Source organism: Cyprinus carpio, chromosome A17 (genome assembly GCF_018340385.1).
Source record: "Cyprinus carpio isolate SPL01 chromosome A17, ASM1834038v1, whole genome shotgun sequence".
Taxonomy (NCBI): Eukaryota; Metazoa; Chordata; class Actinopteri; order Cypriniformes; family Cyprinidae; genus Cyprinus; species Cyprinus carpio.
Window position 1 is genome coordinate 7,381,988 of NC_056588.1, and position 22,772 is coordinate 7,404,759.

General features: G+C 37.9%; 1 protein-coding gene across 2 annotated transcripts; it reads left to right on the forward strand.

Moving 5' to 3' along the window:
* The first annotated feature begins 1,408 nt into the window (after nt 1-1,408).
* On the forward strand, nt 1,409-22,521 carry LOC109061752 (SET domain containing 3, actin histidine methyltransferase). 2 transcript variants are annotated; one of them, XM_019078845.2, is made up of 13 exons: nt 1,409-1,525; nt 3,051-3,178; nt 4,732-4,824; nt 5,639-5,787; nt 6,529-6,601; nt 7,466-7,722; nt 13,457-13,515; nt 14,656-14,770; nt 16,021-16,095; nt 16,969-17,135; nt 18,243-18,328; nt 18,883-19,043; nt 19,276-22,521. In XM_019078845.2, exons 2-13 carry the CDS (start codon nt 3,076-3,078, stop codon nt 19,738-19,740), a joined length of 1,803 nt encoding a protein of 600 aa, XP_018934390.1. In that variant the 5' UTR covers nt 1,409-1,525; nt 3,051-3,075; the 3' UTR covers nt 19,741-22,521. The 2 variants fall into 2 exon arrangements, with proteins under 2 accessions (XP_018934390.1, XP_042629755.1); XM_042773821.1 differs by having other exon boundaries at nt 1,456-1,525; nt 3,067-3,178.
* The last annotated feature ends 251 nt before the right edge of the window (nt 22,522-22,772 follow it).

The window sequence follows — 22,772 nt, forward strand, 5'->3', positions numbered from 1 at the left end:
ACTGTGAAATGTTTCTGAATCATTGGTGTTGAAGAAGTACATGCATACATTAAAACTATTTTTGAAATCCAATTAAAAGTGTCCTTTATAAACAGATCTAGAATGCACAACTACTGACTTTTTTTTTTTTTTTTTTGTTAAGTTTAAAGCTCAAAAGAAAGAATCCGAAATGCTGATATTTTCCTATTTTCTTTTCAAATGCACTGCTTCTTTTGTGAAGTAGGATCTGATGTTTGAATCTTTCCTGAAATTCAATGTTCTGTGTAGCTCATCTGTATGTAAAACACACATGAAGTTGTATTCTAGCACATACAATTCAACGCAATGTAAATAACTACTATTACTGTAGAATACCTGTAACTATAGCATGCATTTATATATTTTTAATAAGCTGTATGTAGCTGAGAATGGACCTGTATTTTAGCTAATAAAAATTCTAAATAAATTGCAAATAACCCTCTTGTAGATTTGAAATAAAACAGAATCCTTTTCCCGTAATGTCTCATCTTTTTGGATTGTTTAAAATGAACAGCAGAAAAAAGGCAGAGTCTGCCATCTACTGGAGATTGAATGGAGTTTGCAGTAATGTTAACAGATTGAATGACTGAATTTTTGTCGTTTCCAACAAATGATCAAGAAATTGGGTGTTTAGCTTTCAGAATATGTTATTTGCCAACCTCAGAAGGTCAAATTTCTTATTAAACGAGATGTTTATTCTTTATTCATTCTATGTGAGGTTGTCCATTTTGCAACCCTGTTATTTACTGTACTGTACATAAAAAAATGTGTTATCCTACATGCTCACAATTTGTGAATGTATAAAAAATATAAAAGTAGGAAGTAAAAAAAAAAAAAAAAGTTATATATTATAAAGTGGAATAAAAATAAATAATACGATTTATTGATTTATTAAATTATTAAAATGTAATTTTAATTTAAACGCTATTGGAAACACATTATAAATCATTATGATTTTACTTGATTATTATAAATAGTTCGTATATAAGCGATGTTACATTAACAACAATGTGTTATGTTTTATGTGTTGTGGCTGTGATTGACGGTTTCCTCCACGAATCACGTTGCACAAACTTTATCCTTTTACGGTCACTTTACAAACCCAAAGAAAACTTCCAATCACAAGACACACAAGCCTTTTCCGTTAGTGTAGTCAAACCAACCTTGTAAAGCTGACCGCACAGATCGACTCCTCTCACGACCAATAAAGTCACTGCAAACGGCTACCGCCTTAACGCGAACCAATAGAGGCGTACAGTTTAGCGGTGTGAAAAAATGATTTAACCAACTATCACACGCGTACGCAGTTGCGTATGAAACATTAGCCAATTAAAAACGCTTCTGTTCATGTTTTGGGCGGGACAAATGAGTCAATGGGCCAATCCGCTTTTTGAAAATCTTATCAGGGCGTGGCTTTGCCTCCGAACAAGTTAGGTTTTATCAGCAGACCGTGTAGAAGAGGATTGAATTCCAGGTTGACAGGAGGATCACTGCAGTCAATTGGAAGGTAGTTTTGGTGTTTAGTCTGATTAAATAATGTTTGCAGATGTACACGAGGTGTTTACGATAGTTAAGCAAGATATGATAAGCCACATGCCTTCAAATGCGTCGTAAATGTACGCGGTAAATGGTGGCAAATTGCGAAATACAAGCATGCTGGTTATTAACACATTGAATGTGTCTCAAAATCTTGTGAGCAAGCTACTCAGGCAGCATATCTGGGCGGCGTAGGCGTGCTTAAAGCATTTAGTATGCTCCCCAACATGTTGAACGTTTCAAACGTGCCTATGATGCCCTAAAATTATCAACTAACCAGGTTTTGAGACACTTGGGCCATTGACAGACAGACAGATGGATGGATGTAAATATGAATGAATTAATAAATAGATAGATGCATTATATATATATTGAGGTTTTAATTCGTGCATTTGTATAATTCATGATCACTGGATCACACGATGTTTGAAAAGAAGACTGACATGCAGAGCGATAGCGTGTAATGTGAAGCAGGTGATCATCTACTGGTTGGTTTGAATGGATTCATTGGGCCAGGCTGAGTTATTTTAAGGCATCAGTCTGCTAAGATCATTATACTGATCTTGTATTTTGAATTTTGATATGTAGAGTTTGTTGTTTGTTGCATGACTTTGCTGTCAGCCAGTATAGTTGCAGTGCTGCTGCTGGTTCCCTTTGAAGTTTCAGTCTTAAGTAGCTTACCTTTAAGTGTTTCAATCCAATTTGCAGTTCAGTAATACAATTGGGCCTGTCATTACTTAGTAAACATGTTGCTTGGGGTATTTGATGGACATATCCATGGCTGAAATGTTTTGGCGGCTTATGTGTTCATCTCTGAAAAACGTAATTTTAAATGCATAAATCGGTCCATATCATGTTTCTTCTATATTTTTGATTTCTGCATGAGTGATTGCTATCACAATGACAAAAAAGTAAAGCAATAAACCTTTCAAGTCTTATTATAGAATGACTATAGAAATAGAATTACTATAGCAATGTTCTTTCAGTGGTCTTTTTGTGTTTTGCCCAAATTTGTACGGGTAAAGCAGCCAGACCGTTTTTGAAATATGGGAACAGCTGCCATAGGAGGCATTCATTCAGTTTAACTACATGGAAGTTTTATGTAAATTACACAAGTTTGTTGTATTTGATGAGGTTCATGTAAGCCACATGTTCACTGTTTACAATGAAGTACCTGATTTAGTGCCCTTTGGCTCACTGTAGCCATCCGTATAATCCTTCAGAGAGACCATTAACCTTTCTTGGCAGTAGTTCTAGGCTCAGAGAGTATTTGGGTGTGAAACATTCACATGTTTCTACCATTTAGTTATGAATATACTGTACCTAGTCAACTACAGCTAAACATTTATAAAGGTGTAGGATCAGACTATTGGCACATTTATTGTATAGGCTTATAGGTTGCATGAAGGAGATACGAAACCTGGTCATGTTTTAGCTTTATTTTTACTTACATTTTAAAAATTTATTCTGTTGCTTTCAACTTGCAATTATTACAGCGATCCTTTCTCCCAGACGAACAAGATGGGTAAAAAGAGCCGAGTGAAGACCCAGAAATCGGGGACCGGGGCCACAGCTGCGGTTTCCCCGAAAGAGATGATGAATTTAATCTCTGAACTACTGCAGAGTGAGTGTAAACTATTCTTTATGGCTGCATCGCTGTTCTTGATATACTGTTGTGTTGAATTACTTTCATGAGGAGCAACACTGCATGTGTGTGTCACTGGTATACAGAAAACATTTGTGATTATGGCATACTCGCATTACATGATTGTTATAATATTTGTTATGACAAAAAAGATGCAGCTGGATGCTGAAAATTGAGCCTCTATTTAGAATGGTTTCTTTATGTTAAAGTAAATCTATTAAGTATTTAATCATCTGAAGCTTTTATCCAAATGGTACCACCTGAGGTTAAGTGCTCATTTTGTGGGATCATTTGGTTATCAGTCCAAATTTTTGACTACAATCTCAAACAGGTCATTACAATTTCTCATTTTGGAGAGGACATGAATTTGTATATATTAAAGACAATTTGCAGGCTGTACTGTTACCAAGCCTGTGAATGCCACAATTTTCACAAAAACAGCTAGTAGAAAACACACATCAGCCAGCATTTTGGTTAACCCTGGAACTGTACTTAAAGGAATAGTTCACCCAGAAATGAAAATATTCTGAAAATATTCTCCGCCTCGGGCAATTCAAGATTTAGATGAGTTGTTTTTTTGCATCAGAGCAGATGTGGATAAATTTAGCATTATGTCACTTGCTCACCAAAGGATCCTCTGCATTGAATGGGTGCCTTCAGAATCAAAGTCCAAACAGCTGATAAAAAAAAACATTACAATATTCCACAAGTAAACCACAAGACTCCAGTCCATTAATTAACATCAATGCGAAAATCTGTGTGTTTCTAAGAAATAAATCCACCAAGATGTTTTTAACTTCAAATCGTTGCTTCTGGCTAAAATACTGTACGAGTCCTCTATCCATAATATTGGTTTCTCCAGCGAAGCGCACAGCTTTTTGTTTCACAAGACAATAATTTAAAGGTTGGAATCATGTGGATTAACAGTGTTTTTTTTTTTTTATAGCTGTTTGGACTCTCAAATCAGTTCAGTTCAGTTCGGTTTTATTTATAAAGAGATTACACATTACAAAGAATTAAAAGCACAAGAAAAAAGATGCGTTTTTAACATGGATTTGAATTTGGCTAACGTGGAAGCAGTTCTGGCAGCTGTTCCACAGCTTAGGGCCAGCTACTGCAAAGGCAAGCTATGTTGCAGGCAAGATCGTGGTACCAACAAAAAATGACCATTTTAGGATCTAAGTGACCTAGAAGGATTGTAAGAAACAATTAAATCGGGGCTAAGTTGTTGACTCTCATTCTGATGGCACCCATTCACTACTCAGGATTCATGGGTGAGCAAGTGACGTAATGCTAAGTTTCTCCAAAATTCTGTTCTGATGTAGAAATAAACTCATCCACATCTTGGATGGCCTGAGGTTGAGTAATTCTCAGCTATTTTTTTTTATTTTTATTTTTTGTGAACTATTTCTTTAATATGTAGCACTAAGCTATTTACCCCACAGTCACCCTTTGGGTTTTGTAGATTAAAGCATAAGTAATTGTTAAATATAAACTTATTGGAATGTTTTTATTTTCTTTCCCCCGTTCAGAGTGTAGCAGCACTGCTCCCTCTCCTGGGAAAGAGTGGGAGGAATATATTCAGATCCGAGCTCTGGTGGAGAAGATCCGTAAGAAACAGAAAGGTACACAGTTGGTTCAAAATGAATATGATTTAGCAGTTCTGTATCTTTTACATAGCATGGTTTGCCTTGTGATTTGCCATTGACCATTTTTAAGGAGTAAAGTATTAAACTGTCCTAGTTTAAAAAGAGGTTAGAAAAAAACATGGTGTGGAACTTAAAAGGACTAGTTCACCTAGATATGAAATTAATTCTGTTATTTACTTGTGCTTATTACTTTCTTTTTTCTGGGTAAATGAGAAATGTTATAGAATGTCTTTGAAGATCTTTTCCAACACAATGCAAATGACGTCGATCCTGTAAAGCTTCAAAACTGGCCAAAAAAATAAATAAAAATAAATAAAAATAAATGGGTTTTTGGGTTCATTTAAGAGATTATGAGAAGTCTTATTATCATAAAAGATTGCATGTTACACATTTCTTTATCTGATAGAATGACTTCTATAACAATATGCACACAATGCAGTAAGTTGATGTACTGTGGCAAACACAGAAATATCTTCAGTTACAGTGATGTGATGACTTGAGTAAGATCCTATCACATTACTTAATAAAATACTCAGTGGGAGTCTCAGAGATGTGCATTAGAACACATAAATATCCATTAGAATAAATGTTAGACAGCACATTATGCAGCAGGATACACAAGAGTTATAGATAGCACCGTTTAGGTCCAATTGTGTGGTGCTACAGCAACATAATACAGTAGAGTGCTGAAGAATAATGGAAATCATTACAGAGAAAACTTCTCATGCTGATGTTCAGTATACATACAATAGCTAAATCAGCTTGTGATAGGATTGTATTATTTCCTCAGGGATGTCAGTATCATTCGAGGGAACCAGGGAGGAATTTTTCTCCGAGCTGATGGCCTGGGCCACAGAATGCGGGGCTTCTTGTGACTGTTTTGAGATCTCCAACTTTGCAGATGAAGGATATGGTCTGAAGGCCATCAGAGATATTAAGGTTGGTTTCTTTCTCACTTATTCCAAGGACTGTTTGATGGTAAGACGGATAAGAATTTATTTTAGTTTTTATGTTAGATTTTTTTTAAATCTTGGTTTGTTTTTACAAGTTCAGGTCTTGCTGCGCCTTTGTCTCTAAATGGGGCTGTTCCTAGCCAAAATAAGCTGTGATATGAACCTCATGCTGGTAGTCTTTCTGGCGTCACACACTTGTGTATTATCGAGATTCAGTTCGTTGCAAAATTGTATGTGTGCAATCTGCTGGTTTTTCTGCCACCTACAGAGCGTCATATCTTTAGTGTTGAAGACTGAAATGAATAACTCATCTTATATATTGGTCATAGATTTATTAATTAATAATTATTTGTGTAGTCCTTCTTGATGGTCAGAGTGGAGATGGTGTATTGATCAGAGCTGTTTTTCACCATCATCCTTGTTAATGCTTTTGGAGGGAATATATAGAGGTTATTGATCACTCCAGGCTTGATTGAGTCAATGATGGTTTTAAATGGCTGCTACAGTTAGCCTTATTGATGTTTTCAGTTGCTTTTGCAACAGTTTTACACAATATTTTTAAGGTTTCTATTTAAAATAATGGAATTTGAATGTGTCAGGAAAGGACTAGCCCTGTAATTAAACTAAATTCGTATGCAGCAGTACATTAGAACAAGTGGTGATTTTGCATGTGTGTTTTTGATAGTGACAATTTAAATTGTTCTGTGGGCTTTCTGTCTTAATTCAGGCAGAGGAGCTGTTCCTGTGGGTCCCTAGAAAAATGCTGATGACTGTGGAATCTGCTAAGAACTCTGTCCTTGGTGAGTTTGCATAGTTGTAGCAATGTCAGTCTTTGACCTCAAACTCAGACAATGACTTGTCACATTGAAATGTGCAAATGTTTCTCTCTCCACAGAGAAAATGGAGATCACAATTATATAAATGCTACTTTTTTTGTTCCAGGTTAAATATAACTTTTAGCTCTATCGACAGCTTCTGTGACATGGTGTTGATTACCACAGAAAATTAATTTGACTTGTTCAACAGCTGAACACGTCACACAAAACATGCCAGTGTAATGCGAGTGTAAACATACAGCACAATTTTTGGTTACATTTTTTTCTATGACTTTGTTCAAATAATTGTATATTACTAGCTTGATATTTTCTATTTTTAATTGTCATTCTACCATGTAGATGTTGATATAATGTTGTTTTCTCAATATTTGCTTGAGTTAGAACCTGTTATTTTAGTATTATTTATTTACTAAAGTAGTGTTTTTAAATATTTTGAAGTAACTTCTACACACACACACACACACACACACACATACACACACACATATATAATTTAGTTTAAGTTTTAGTCAATTTGTCATGTGATTCTAGTACTTCAGCGTATTTCATTTAGTTGCAACATTTCACTTTTTTTTTTTTTTTTTTTTAAATCTAATTGTTATGCTTGATTTCAGCTTTATTTCAGTTATTGAAAATTATTTTTAATAGTTTTAGTTAACAATAACAACCCTGGTTAGAACATAAACTACGATGACCTGATATGAGCTTCTTTATGCAGGTGCTCAATTAAACACACATCCACATAAAAACCTAATGTGAAAGCGAACTTTAGTGAACTTTAGGTGAACATTTGCAGACAGAACCCTAAATTCACCTTTTTTTCCACAGGGCCACTGTACAGTCAGGACCGGATCCTTCAGGCCATGGGCAATGTGACTCTGGCTATACACTTGCTTTGTGAACGGGCCAATCCCAGCTCACCTTGGCTGCCCTACATCAAGACCCTACCTGCTGACTACGACACACCCCTGTACTTTGAAGAGGATGAAGTGCGCCACCTGCTGGCCACACAAGCCATACAGGACGTACTCAGTCAATACAAAAACACAGCGCGGCAGTATGCCTACTTCTACAAAGTCATCCATGTACGTAACACAGCTTCTCTCTTAATTGTCTGTGTATATGTGTGTGTAAATATTCATTTAGCTAGGTTTTTAATTTAGAGAGTGACAAATGAAGATGAAGTGTCAAACACAATCTTAATCGAATTGATTAATTTTACTGCCAAAACATTTTTACATCTATAAATGCATTTAAAAAAAAACATCACATTAATTCATTTAAAGCCTTTTGTTAAAAAAGGCGATGCATTGTGATTAAGTGTTTTAAAGCTTAAATCAGTTACTGTTGCATTCTGCATACAGTTTTCATATATTTACTGACTTTTTCCAGACAATATAACTTCAGGGCTTAATATGGGCATAACTTAAGCACCTAGTCTCACTTTACAGCTACGGATGTCCCTGAATGCACCACAAAAAGTACACATAAATACAAACTTTCTCCAGTTAACTCATAGAGTTGTGCTCATACGTATGGCAGTTTTGATGAGTACAGTGAGTGATAGCCCTATCTGTGTCTCATACATGAACTGCCAGCCGTTTGAGTGCAGGGCTCTTTAAGCAATCAGCGCCACAAGTTATTCAGACTCTCTAGCCACATGAATAGCTGTCCTTTACACTGCTGTCTGCTGAGGTGAGGAAATCCAGTTTTAAAAGGATTCCTGCCATTGAAGGCACATTGGAGATGGGTAAAAGGAGCTTTATAATGCCCTCTTGCACCCAATTTCAGGGCTCCTGATAAGCTGCCATTGAAATGGCTCAGAGATGGTGCCGCAGTGGCAAACTTTGGCCAGAAGGGGGAGATGTTTATCCTTTAATGTAGTGTTGAAAGCAAACTATAAATGAGCATGAATTAGTTTGCTTTTAAATAACAAAGTTCACATCCAAAAGTTTTAGATTTTGGTGTTAGAAAAGACTATGAAATACCAAATGGTGTGATACTTTTTGCTTTGTTTCAAAAAGGAATAATAGAAATTTACTTCTAGACTAAAAATGGAATATCTTCTTGTCACTGCAAAAGTAAAGACATCTGCTTGTTTCCACCATTCAAATGAAGAAATAACTGAGCTTTGCTTTTACATAAGTCCAGTGAAACATCTGTGCTTAATATTCAGGGGTAGCCTAACCTCTTAAGTTTTAGAACATGTTCTTTCCACATTGGTTACCAAGAGTGCATTATATTACCATAAAATGTAATTTCAGTGTTGTGATAAATCTTGAATATGCAAATTTATGATTATTAAATGACACATTGAGATGGCAGTTCATTTCATTGTGACTGAATCTGTCCAATAAATTTTATCCCGTTTCTTGGACCTCCTCTTGGCTATTAAGGAAGCAATAATATGCTCTTCCAGTTCTCCCCAATTTCTATTCAAAATCTCTGCCGGTACATTTTGTTTCTTTCATTAGAAGACTGTCAATTAGGGAAAAGAAACTGATATTTCACATTACTGTCAAGATAAGGCATAAAATATTCATGCAAACAGTTAATGTGTTTGTCATTTTGTCTGCAAATCTGCTGGCGTTTTCTTTATTAAATGTTTTCTAGTTTATAAAAGGGGGTTGGAGTGTAATTAGTAGCGGTATTATTGTTTCTCGTACTCTGTTAATGACTTTAATCAAGTGTATTTATATCGTTTTCTGTACAGCGACTGAGACAAATAACAGGAAACACAATAAACTGGAATATATGCATCTGCTACTTTAAGCAGTCGGCATCAGTCATCAAAAAGTTAATCAATTTGCATATGCAGTGAACCATTAGGTGGCAGAAGTGAGTTGAGCTTAAAATGAAACATTACTTCCTCTGAAACTCTGAACTTGGTTAAAGTTTGTGTTGCTGAAATAAAGCTGGAGGACCTCATGGCCTATTGGTGTAATGATTACACATGCAAATCTTTTAATGAACAGAAAGATTCATTCTGTGTGCGTTCAGGCAGGAATTCGGAGTGAAATGAACATATAACTTTTTCTTTTTGCTCATCTAAAGCTCTGTTTTTTTTCTAGAGAGTTTCAGTTGAGGGGTAGGGTTGTCTTGCTGGCCCTTCGGTGAGTGTCCTGTCCGCTACGCTCCTCTCGGCTCTTCAGGTTGGGAGCCAGTGTCACTGTAATGACTACTGTCAATGTCAGCCTCTCTTCGGAGGCGGCCGCAGATGACCGGGCTGGAAAATTAGCTTGTCGCATTGGCTTTGAATTGAATTGACCCGATTGTACCTTCCACACATGACTGACAACCCCAGCCCCCCCCCTTCTACTTCCTCCCACCGCCTGCTTTATCTTTGAGGAGCTTTATATATATATATATATATTTATATATTTGACTGTGTGAAGAAGGATAGGCTGTTGTCAACGCCGGGTGCCCTCCGAGGAGTATCCAAGCGCCTCCCGTGTCCACGGGGGACCAATGATAGCCACTCCTTTCTTGCTGGGGCTGGATGCATGTGTGTGTGTGGGGGGGGAGGTGAACCTCATAAGGTGACCCCGGTATGCAGTGAATGCAAAGTAACCTTGGTGTGCTGCATCTGCCGCTGTTGATGAGAAATGAACAGGGTCCCAGTGGTATGCTCTCATCCCACCCCCTCTCTCTGCACCTGGGAAGATATCTGTCTGACCTTTCTGAAGCAGCTCGGAAAATGACAGAGAGTTTGAAACGTCGAATGACGACGTAGGCATGCGTTCGTTTCATCATTTTTAGAAATTGCATTAAGTGCACAAATTTGAATGTTGAAACAGTCGACGTAATGAAAGTAAGGCGTAAAATCAATCCCGTTTGAACCTCAGCATGTGCACGGATGATGAGCTAATGAATGACGGCCAGAGCGGCGGATGGGGTGCTTGGGGATCTCGGCTCCAGAAAGACCTCTTGGAGGCCACCGGCCAATTAGCTGCATTTCCCGCCGTCCTCGTTAAGGAGAGCAGGCGCTCGTGGTGGGAGCTTTTGTTTTCTAATTGATTTACAGGGCCGTTCCTCCTCGTCTCTCTCAGAGCCGCGGTGCCATTGTGGCACATGATGAATTACCTCTCTCTGGTGATGCTAATGCATCACAAGCTGAACCTGCAGCGGTGCAGCTGCCCTTCATCTCCAAAAGCTATACCTCATCAAACGTGCCGTCTAAAACTACCTCTGTTTCGTCTCAAACTACTTCTGTATCTGCGCACATTCTATATTTTTCCAGACTAGAGGTCTTATCCTAACCCACAGCACTCTGAGGGATCCAGGCAGACTTCTTCATGGCCTTTCTGCAGCCAGGTTCGCCCTTCCCCCTGAGGTTTATCATTCTGTTCAACTAATTATTGCCTTAATTGAATCTATTAAGGTACTCGGGCACTCAAGTATTCAGCTCTCAGAGGGCTGAAAATATCATTAACGATACTTTAACCCTTTTCAGGTGGCCTATAATGGTCACTGATGCTCAAAGATGTTTTTTTTACATCTTTTTTTTTAAGCTGGCTCATCTTCCTGCAGGAAGTCTGGAGAACTACTTGAGTCTTTGGAGATTTGCCATATTACTTCCATCAAAACCTGTATTATGCCCCCCCCCCCATCCTTACATGAACCACTTCCCTTCATCTGCAGTGTGAGGCTCAAACCCAAGACACTGAAATCTTTGGCTTTACCCAGCACTTATCTTTTAATGGTTGTCCATCACCCTACATGAACACGGTTAGCAAGTCAGCCTGTTCCCAGAATTGGGAAAGGAAGTGGTCAGGCTTGGCTCTGTTATTATATCATGCTTTACGATTTCACAGCTGACCTGTAGATGTTCATCCACCTGAGCGTGTTAGACCTTTGCCTTGTACAAGTTCTTATGCTCTGCTGTAGGGCTAGTGCAATGCCAAAACTGGACTGTACTCTGCTGACACACTGAGTCACTGGCAAAGATGTGGCCACACGGAATCACTGTCTTCTCTAAGTGTGTGTGGGTTCTAGAGCAGCGAGGGGGATTACGGGGCTCAATTAGCGTTAGGGAAATTGATTAATGGGGAGAGACATCAGAGGTAAAAGTTAGCCACTATTTCTGAGCGCTTGTATTTCATGCTTCTATTCCTCAGTTTGTGAGCCTAATGGTGCAACTTGGTTGACAGAAGGAGTTTGCGCCCCTGTTCCAGTAAGCACACATACAACATCTGAGAAGGATCACATTTCCTAGAAATGTTTGCATTGTATTTGAAAGGATCATTCAACCAAAAAACAAAACAAAACAAAAAACCTCCTTGTTGTCATTCCAACATACCTGTATGACTTTCTTCCATGGACCTCAAACGGAGATGTTTTGCTGAGTGTTAACGCTGCTCTTTTCCATACAACAAAAGCTTGTAGCATGAATTTATAAGCACCATAAAAGAAGTCTTCTGATGTCATGCAATAAAGACAAACTTTATCATTTTTATCGTCATTCACTTGAATTTTTATACTATTTAAGTTAAAAAAGGCATTCCCTATTATTATTATTATTATTATTATTATTATTATTATTATTATTATTATTATTATTATTATTATTATTTAGTCTGCTGAACCTTTTCGACCTAAAATATTTACTCAGAGTATCCCCTGAAATTGTAATATTTAATACTTCATTAATTTCTCAAAATATTCACATGTTCCCAGTTTGGTTAATGGTCACATGACATGCAGGTAAACTAATTAAATATTTCATTTTGTTTAGAAAGTATTTATTTTAATTTTTAAAATAAAAAAAGCTGTCAGATGTTCAGATGTTTGTCATTGGTGTCAAAACGTCTGATAAAACGGAATTATATTTTCAAACATTTGCTGGATGTTGATTTTACATTGTGTTAAGCTGTTTAGGGCTTAGCAATGTTGATGAGCAGAACTCTTTAAAAAAAAAAAATCTCAGCTGAAAAACCCTAATGTCGAAGAGATGTTTTTATTAAGGAAGTTATTTTGTATTCACATCTGGAAGTGATTTATGTCATTTAAGTTCACTTTTTCTTTTATGTTGTTTTGGTTTCAGTGTCTGTCGGGCAATTTTATCACTCGTTCTGTGTGATGGACTGATCACCTGAGTCGTGATTATGATATTCGAGCACAAGCTTTTTGATATATTGTGTTATATACATATCAGCACCATTACGGTTTGCACGGTACCTCATTGTGGAATATAGTGCTTCATTTCACAGGACAAGCGCCACACACACAGCCGTGAGAGCACCTGTGGGGGGAAAAGAAGAATATCCTTCACTCTCAGCTTCATACCTACGTCTATTTTTATGGCTCATTTTGCATGTTCAGGAGGGTGCTACGGGCCGGCTGAATCAGACCCTGGCATTCTTTGCTCCCTATTTTTTTTTCTTTCTACAGGATTGTAGCTTTTTTTTTTTCCCTCTCCATGACACCCGCTGCAAATGAGCCCTTGGAGGGAGCAAGTCTGTGGCTTTAAATGTAGATTTCTGTGGCACCAGTGGCTCTCTGTCACACAAATTGATGAAGCAGATTTATGACGGCTGCTGGGCACAACAAATTAAGTTGACAGTGATGTATGGGGGGCTAATGCCACCATGATCCTTGCATAGCACCACTGGACGCTCTCTGCCTGGCTACACTCTTGTTAGGATCTGTTAGGCAGCCACATAATGAAATTCCACTGACTGATTTGTGTTTTTTTCTTTTCTTGCTCTCTCTTTCCTCCTTTCCCCCTCTACCTCCATATCTCCTTCTCTCTTGTCCTTTACTCTCGCTTCTTCTTTTTCCTTCACTTCACTCTCTGTGTTCTTCATTTTCAATTCCCAGACTCATCCGAACGCCAGCAAACTGCCCTTGAAGGATGCTTTTACCTTTGATGACTACAGGTTTGTTGAAATGTCCTACCATGTTAAAAAAAGTGGAACTCCTCTTCCCCGCTGAGGTTCAAAAAAAGAAAAGAGCAGGAAGATGAGCTGTAGGTTGGTTGTAGGGCTACGCGATGGCCTTTAAAAATGAGGTGTTTGTTCTCATTGTTCTTTCATTAGCACCAGATCATCTGTGAAGGAATAATTTATCATTGGTCCCCTTTCATCTTCAGATTGTTGAATATGATGCAAGTCTGTGCTCCCGTTGGGTAATGTGTGAAGAGAATGGAATAGCGTCTTGTCACAGCTAATGTTGTCTTCGGTGGACTTCATGAAGTTTCTTTTAATACATTACATCCAGTTATTTATTTAGACTAGATAAGAGCTTTTATTTTTCTTCAGGACAAATTCAGTACCAAGGTCATTATATTGCCTAATATGCAGACTATTAAAGCAGCTATATTCTGTTATTTCTTGAAAGACTTTTTTTTTTCTCTCTCTCTGAAGACCACTTGTAATATAAGAAGATTTCTTGCAGTTGTAAATTAGTTTTATGACCGTTTTCTACCCTCACTTCGGCCTTAAGAATTAAACAGGCCATTTATACTCTTGTATATTTAAGAATTCTATATGCAAATGACCCCTGTTTTGATTGGTTAACCTTTTTTTGCATGTGAACTGAGCATCAAAACTAAATGTTTCACTTTATTAGCACACGTTACTGGTCTTGTGATGAATAATTAATAATAAAAAATGTTTTTGTAATCTTCTACAGAACATTCTATTTTTCCAAATTCAATATTCCAGTTCACTCAGCAATGTCACAATACTGAAGCTGGTCACAAGTTTGCGTTTACACTGACTTTAAGGTTGTAAAGGTTGTGATGTAAATACCATGAAGATATGAGTGTACTGTTTTTGCAGTTAGTGTTCATACATGTTCTGGGTGGACTGGGAAGAGAATTTTGTGTTGGGTGGGTCTACATTTAAATCTTTGATTACAAAAGAGCAAGAGAAATCCTGTTTTCCATTCTATTCCAATTTAGTGTTAAGCAATTTTAGTTGCTCAAATGCAGACAATACTTTAAAATGGTACAGAAATGAGCCGTTATTTTGGACCTGTTTTGTGTCTGTAATGAAGCAATGCCATTTTTATGTCAGGTGGGCAGTGTCCTCTGTGATGACCCGTCAGAACCAGATTCCTACAGCAGATGGCAGTCGGGTCACACTGGCCCTCATCCCTCTCTGGGACATGTGCAACCACACCAACGGCCTGGTGAGTCTTAAGTGCTGCTTTCAAAATGAATACAGAACTCCCCATCAAAAATCATTTATGGGTAGCAAGAAGCTTTTGCAACCAATTCAGTTTAACCATTTTTATATAAATTCCTCCATGATGTTTACAGTGTTTTCACTTGTATTGCAGTCAAGTACAGGAAAAACCATTTTCTTTTAAGGAATGCGGGAGCATCTAATGTGATTTTTTTTTTTGGTAGATAATGGCTTCATCCCAAGGGATGTTTTATGTTTATTTGGATAATGTGTCTTTGATTGCGCTCTGTAGCTCTTGCCAGAGAGCAATATATCGCCTCTGTTCATATGATTCTGTAATGCACTTATATCCTAAAACAAAGTTTTGTTTCAAATTATCATGTGCACTGAAAGTCACGGTCATTAAAATGTGTAATGAAATGGTTTTCCCGTAATCCCCTGGTTAAGGTTTAATAAAAACATTTTGTATGTTATATAGAAGTGTTTTTGTGGACAATTTACTCAGTTTATTTGATTTAGTTGATTTGTGAAGATTTTAATAGTGAAGGATTGTATTTGTAAGGGTGTGTTATTTTAATAGGCTGCATCTGTAACTATTAATAAGTGGCATTTGTTTGTTGGATTTGTGGTTCATAAATGTTTATATTCAACATTTTAAAGCTTTTATTCATGTTTAAGTAACAAAAATGTTTTTGCTGACCATTTAATTTGACAGTGCCAAATGGTTTGATATTAACATGAAATCTGATGACAAATGGAGAGTGCTAAAGTGTAAACGGGGTCTAAAATGTTTCAATCACTCAAATTACGTTCAGGGAACACTTCTCATCTCATTTGTAAGTTTAAACACTCTTGGAATTTGTGACAACACTCAAGAATAATTTTCTACGGACAAATTAACAAGGCCAACACTGGAACTGAGAAAACTGGATTCAAAATTTTAGTCTTAATTGTTTTAGTATTGATATTTTATGTTCTCATTGGATAGATTTTTAAAGGCTCTGTTAGTTTATTATTTTATTTCATATACAATGATGGGGATAGTTAATGAATAAGCCTTGAACCTTTGTGCTATTTCACTGCTTAATTATTCAAGCTTATTTTAAATTTGTTGATGTAAAAAAAAAAAAAAAACAGTTGCTTAATGTCTGTAAAATCTAAGAAATGTTTGTTTCCCTTTTTTTCCCTGAATCTGTAAAATATACCTCAGGAGTATATTAAGTGACTTTTCTGTTCTGTTCTGTTCTGTTCTAGATTACAACTGGCTACAATCTAGAGGATGACCGATGCGAATGTGTGGCTCTCAAAGATTACAAAGAGGCTGAACAAGTGAGTCTGACAACACCATCTTAAGATCACAATTAGTGTGACCATTACTCTTTACAGCAGGATATCTCAGACAAAATCAGATCTGCCTATGTGATTGACAATATCAGCGGGTGGATTCTGTGCCATGCTCTGTCCACCTAATGCACTCGTACGTTTTCAATTTCCATTGGCGCACTTTCACCTCGGTGCTGTTGCTCTATGCTTGTGCTTCCGTGATGCATTTATCAGCCAGTGGCCATTATGGAGGCCTGGGGTAATATCAGAGCGGATGCATTCAGATCCAGCTATGGGGAGAGTGGATACAGTGACAGGCCAGGTATACACCCCCACCCCCCTCCAGAATGTGAATTATTTGATAAGATTCACACAGACAGCCAGTGGAAGAAGAAAGAGAGTGCCTGGGCCGGCGTGTGGAACTCGGACAAGCGTTGGGGGGAGTAGGAGGGGCTGTTTCGGGAGCGTCGCTCCGTACAGAGCCGTTTGATCCCTGATTCCTGCTGCTGATTTCGCACTGGGCCGGAACTCAATGTGGAGAGGCTGAGAACAGAATTGAACTGTGCTTTTCCGCCCCCACTCTTTCACTCCAGCACTGTTTTATCTCTCTCTTTCACACTCCCTCTGTAAATGTTGCAGATATACTGTTGAGCGGAAGATGTGAGCATTGTTTGACAGGACAGTAGTAGGGGAAAGAAGTTTTCAGGGCTAAATTGCCACTTGTTAATATCACATCCATTCTCATAGACCTGTGCAACCTTGAGTCCATGTCTGCTTCCGCCATGAAATGAAAGGCAGTGCTTATACTCATTTATCCATTACTGTAATGTCATAGTTAGGCCAAAATTACAAAGGTGTTCTTGTTTCTCTCCCCCTTAGATCTACATATTCTATGGTACAAGATCCAATGCAGAGTTTGTGATCCACAATGGTTTCTTCTTTGAAGACAACGCACATGACCGCGTGAAGATTAAGCTAGGTGTGAGCAAGAGTGAACGTTTGTATGCCATGAAGGCCGAGGTTCTGGCTCGTGCTGGGATTCCTGCGTGAGTATCCTGCACAGAAATGACGTTCTTTAGTTCCAATCCATATGATCCATGTAGAGACATTTATCTAGCTTTTATTTTTTTTCATTATTATTGTAGTGCTCAGTCTAGTTTGAATTCCATGTAAACCCATCAGAATGTAAACCCATCCTCTTTATTTGTTATTTTTTGCTTATAAATTCTGAAAATGAGCTACTCTTCATAGCACTACTTGAGCTACAATGCCCTCAAGAATTATTTACTTTAGATTAGTCATGAAAAACGGTCTCTGTTGGCCATGCCTTTTAAAATTTTGCCATCATATGATTATTATCAAGTGAATAAGAAGTTTGAGTTGCCACTTAAAGGCAAAAAATGGCTAATAACTTAATGAAAGCAGCTTTAATAAAAAATTAAATAAAAAAAGAATAATAACTAAATAAAAACGTAATAATAATATTAGGTGATATTTAACATCAGTTATATATGTGTGTGTGTGTGTCTGATAATTATGTATACATATATACATATATATATTTAATGTATTTATTTTTTCTGTTATGTGGTATTTTTCTGAGGGTGGCAGTACTTTCGGAGGGCAGTCTTTTTTTTTATTTCCCTTTCAGTCCTCTCCTGGTAGAGAGCCATACTGCTGCAAGAATCATCATCCAGGTGTAACAGAATTACAGTGCTGTAAAACCTCTTCTACTGTGGCATAATACTATCAGTGAATGTTCTGTCACGCAGATCAATATCCTTTAAGTCTCCACAACAAAATCCACACAGGCCCATATGAAATTGCCTTTTGATTCAGGTCAGAGTCGCGGTGCTCCTTTTCATCCCACTGTAAGTCAGACAGGAAAAGGCCATAGATATGCTCCAGTAATTAAATGGTAAATTATAAATGATTGAGCATGTTTTTAAAAATGCATCAAGTTCAGTGGTCTCTCATCGCTTCAGATCAATCAGTTGTCATGCGACAGGGAGCAGCGCCGTGGTCTTGTGCAGGCAGGTGGCTTCCATTAGCACCTGCCCGTTCCACTGCAGTTAATTGGGGTTTCATTTGAGAGAGGTGGCGGGGGACATAAGACCCTGCTTTGAACCCTCTCCGGTTCTTCTCCTCCTCAGGTCCAGTATCTTTGCTCTGCACTGCAGCGAGCCTCCCATATCGGCTCAGCTCCTGGCCTTCCTCCGTGTCTTCTGCATGACTGAAGGTAAGAATTTTTGTTTGTCCTGATACCTTCAAGCATGGCACTAAGGTACACCAGTGGCCACCTGTGAGCCATAAAACAGAAAGTGAGATGCCTTATTCCATATCACATCCTTACACTAAAGTAGACAGGACAACAAAGCCTAAACAAGTGTCCCTCAGGTGTTTAATTGATCAAGACAATGCAGCAGATGTGTGAAAGGACTGATCCAGAGTCGGTGAAATATTTATAAGCATCTGTGTAGAAGTTTTTGTCATAAATCCCATAAAGAAAGGCTATGTCCTCTGGCAAGACCTCTTAAGTCTGAGCTGATACATTATTCAGAATTTTTATGTTAATTTTTAAACGACGCGAAGCCCCTGTGATGGGGGCTTCTATTTTACTGGTGTGAAAGGATTCAGCGGTGTGCACAAGCAAAGCAGTCGTTCAGCAAGCCCTTTCATCTCGTTAGCAGCCGTGTAATCATACCTTACATAATCACCACAGATCAGACCTGCCGGCTCACTAGCACGGCAGATTACTCCCTTAACCAGAGAGGTGTGCGTTTCTGATTGCAGAGGAACTCAGGGACTACCTGGTGGGCGATCATGCCATCAACAAGATCTTCACCCTGGGCAACACCGAATTCCCTGTCAGCTGGGAGAACGAAATTAAGCTGTGGACGTTCTTGGAAACACGGGCTGCGCTGCTTCTCAAAACCTACAAGACGACCTCAGAGGTGCTGGAGCAATGGCAAACAATCTCTGAACTTTTCACACACGTTATGAATCACCTTTAAATTGTTTCAAAAGTTTAATTGCAAAGGTTTCTTAAAACAATGTAGAAAACTGCAGAAAGTTTTGTCATCAGCTGATTTTGTAATCAAGCCATTTTGTTTCTGATTGGTTTAAAATAATGATAATTTTAACTAGTCGTCATTAGTTTAAGATCTCTGTTGTTGTGGTGTTCAGGAGGACCGCTCCATGCTGGAGAAGCCCGACCTGTCCCTGCACTCCCGCATCGCTATAAAGCTGCGGCTGGCAGAGAAAGAGATTCTCGAGCGTGCTGTGTCCTGCGGTCGGGCCAAGCGCCTGCACTTCCAGAAGCAGTTGGACGAAGGGATCCCGCTGCCACTTTACGAAGAAAGTGACATTGCCCTTTTGGAGAATGCAGATGCCAAACTCCCCATAATCCTGCGCAAACTGGAAGAAGAAGATGAGCATGTTCAGGAGGAGATGAGCCTGGCCCAAATCAAGCCAGACGCTGCAGGTCTGGACTCCTCCAAGACACCCGTTCTTAATGGACAGTGTAAAGATCTCAATGGTACTCAAGAAGATCCTCCAGGAAGTGATGCGGTGGTGAAAGAGAGTGAGGCTGAGAAGCACGACCCGAGTACCAAACGAACTGAAGGTGAACCAGAAGACGGCAGCAAATAGTCTTAACCAGAGCACAGTGGCAATCTTAGTTCCTGCTATTTATTTATTTTCGTTTAAGACTCACAATTAAGAGCAAAAGCTTTCTAAACAAACAAAACAAAACAAAAAAAGCAGTGGATTTCAGTTTAAAAGTTTTTTTTTTTTTTTTTTATTAAATGCAGCTTAAGTATGAGCTAGCTCAAGCGATAAAAGCCTGTTGTTTTATTTTGTTTTGTTGGAGATTTTATCAGTGCCACATTTGGTTTCTTTTGTAGTAGCTTCGCTAATGCTGCCAGAAAGGTTTCTGGTAAAGGTGAGGAAGTAACCAATCACATGGACTCCTGTCTAGATGAAGGCTTGCTCAGACTTCACAGAATGAAAGAAAAAAATATATATATATTGAAGACTTTAACATGGTAACATTGCCAAGGATGTTTCTGTTTAGTCATCTAATACTGGCTTAGGGAATTTGACTTCTCTCTAACCAGCCGTTGCTGTAGATCATGCCAGAAACATGCTTGATGTTTAGTGCTGCTTGACAATCATTACTCTTATGTTCTGACATCGATCTGTAAAGAGATCAACACTGCCTCGCTGCATGCTAGTTACTTTACTCGCATAAAAAGTAAGGTTACTGAAAGACTTTGGTCCCAAAAAAGTATATATTTTCATGCACTTCAGAGAATGGTGAGCATTAGTTTCGGTTTTGAATGTTGTTACCTGAACCAGAGGATAAGAGGTTGTTGGTGACCATATGGTTACTCTTTGCTGTGAATGTAATTCAAAGTTTGTGTGTTAAAGCCCTTCACTCTTCATTATGTTATATATATTCGTTTTAATCCTTATGTGCTTATGAAACACATTGCAGTTAACAGACATCAAGTCTGTGAACTCTAAGGACTAATTCTCTCATGTGTGATCTTTAGGAAATCTATTTTTATTTTCCTTATTTTTATGTAAGTATTCACTGCAACACCAAAATGATCTCTAGCATTTGTCATGAAACTGTTGTGGAAATCTTTAAGCCTTAACGAACGTCATTTAGTTGGATTTCAGATACAGAAATATTGATCCAGAATGAAGACCTTGTGCATTTACAGATGTGCACCTCCCACAAAGCACAACTCTGTCCCTGTCAGCTTATAAATAACAAAACACTGGGGGCTGTTAATTAAAGGAGTATTTCACCCAAAATGAAAATTATTCACTCACCCTAATGTTGTTTCAGACCTGTGTATTATTATTTACTTATTTTGTACTGTATTCTACGTCTTTTGAAGCCATATGATATGATACATTTTGGTCTGTTCTTTACCTAAAGCTTAGCAATTAGTTACTGATAATCTTGCATCTTTTTCTCACACAAAACTATCACATGGCTTTGGAAGATTTTAAAAATAGTTTTTTTTTTTCTTAAAATGCTTTTCAGAATGTTTTGATCAATACGGACTTTTAAGGAGATGCATAATAATTCTTAATAAAATAATAAAAAATAAATAACACAAAACATTTATATATGAAGTCTTGAGGCTGTGTGCCTCTACCCAGTCACATGATCCAGCAATAGTGACTTGTATTAGGCGATGACAAATTAATCACAATATTCCTCCAATGTTTTGTTATCTTTTTGAAGCTGTGTACATATATAGAAATAGAAATCACATTTCAATTCAAGTGTTCTGCCCAACTAAAAAGCACTGTTCGATGTACTGTTCAGAATGGTTTGTTATGTTGACAGATGTTTGAGTGTGTGGAAGCCTGTCACTTGTTCTTGCTGCTTCTGTATATAGATTTATAGCTTTGGAAAGCTAACAGCTTTAATACACTTATTCTCAAATCTTTATTTTGATCTAGCCATACAGAAAATACACAGTGGATTGCACTGACTCCCACTGTATAGGTAAGAGCCATTAGAGTCTGTCTACAATGACAAGTCCAAGATTAAAGTTTTGTGCATTTTTCACCTGAATCAAATAAGGTAGAGTGCTTTTCTTCAAATCCTTGACCTGTCTATCTTTCTTTAAGAGGGCCTTTAAAAAAAAAAATTCCATTAGGAGACGTAAGGGGCACTCATCCATTGTCCTTTGATTCTTTGTTTCATTTGGAGGGAAAAGAAAGGTTTTATTTAATGTATTTTTTCATTCTTTGCCCCCCAAGCCCCATTACAAATTTATAAAAGAAACATTATCTTGAATCATTTAATTCGGGGCAATTAAATTTTGAAATTCCACGTTCATTATTCATGGGCTTCAAGATAAAACCCCTTTAATCCTTGAATAGATTATTATAATGGGCAATAGTGTGGGCAGTGGTAAACTCGGGCAGCCCTGCACATGTCCGGTATTGTTAGTATTCCTCATGTCAGGGCTGAGAGCAGGAGTGCATGGAGCTCCCTTTGGCCTGGAACCATGCCACCAAAGTAATTCTGCCTATGAATAATACACAGCGCTTCTATTAATATAGAATGCCGTCAGACCCTGGGCGGAGGACCCATTGTCATGCAAGTATTTACCAATACATGTGCCATACTTGAGAGAGGGGGGCTTTCTTCAAAGGTTGCAGGGTCACATTTCCATGCATGTTAAGTGGTCGAGGTCTAACCAGAACTGTTGACATGGAGAGACTGCACTCTTAGAAATAAATGTTCCATAAAGGGTTTTACATGGGTCTTTAGAAAGCCATCTACATTGGGGTCCAAAATCTGAGTCTGAGTGTTTCCTTTTCATTCTTTAACGCAAAATATGTCATAACATTTGCATAATAATTTGAGTTGAATTACGTTCAAATAAATTTTCAAATGTGTTTGGTTTGTCTGTCTTTTTGCTTTAATGTTACCAATACTGAACTCCACAAGTTTATGTAAAACCATCATGTTCTCCATGATCTCAGATGATCCAAAGAGCTCCTTGTGCTTTGATGGAAGCAAGAAGATCTGATTTTCAGTCAAAATCAAAGAGTCACATGATCAATGTCACAAATTGACTTACTTGATTAACGATAAAGCAATAGTTCTACAAATACTCATGCGTGCTTCATTTCTCCTGTTATTTAAT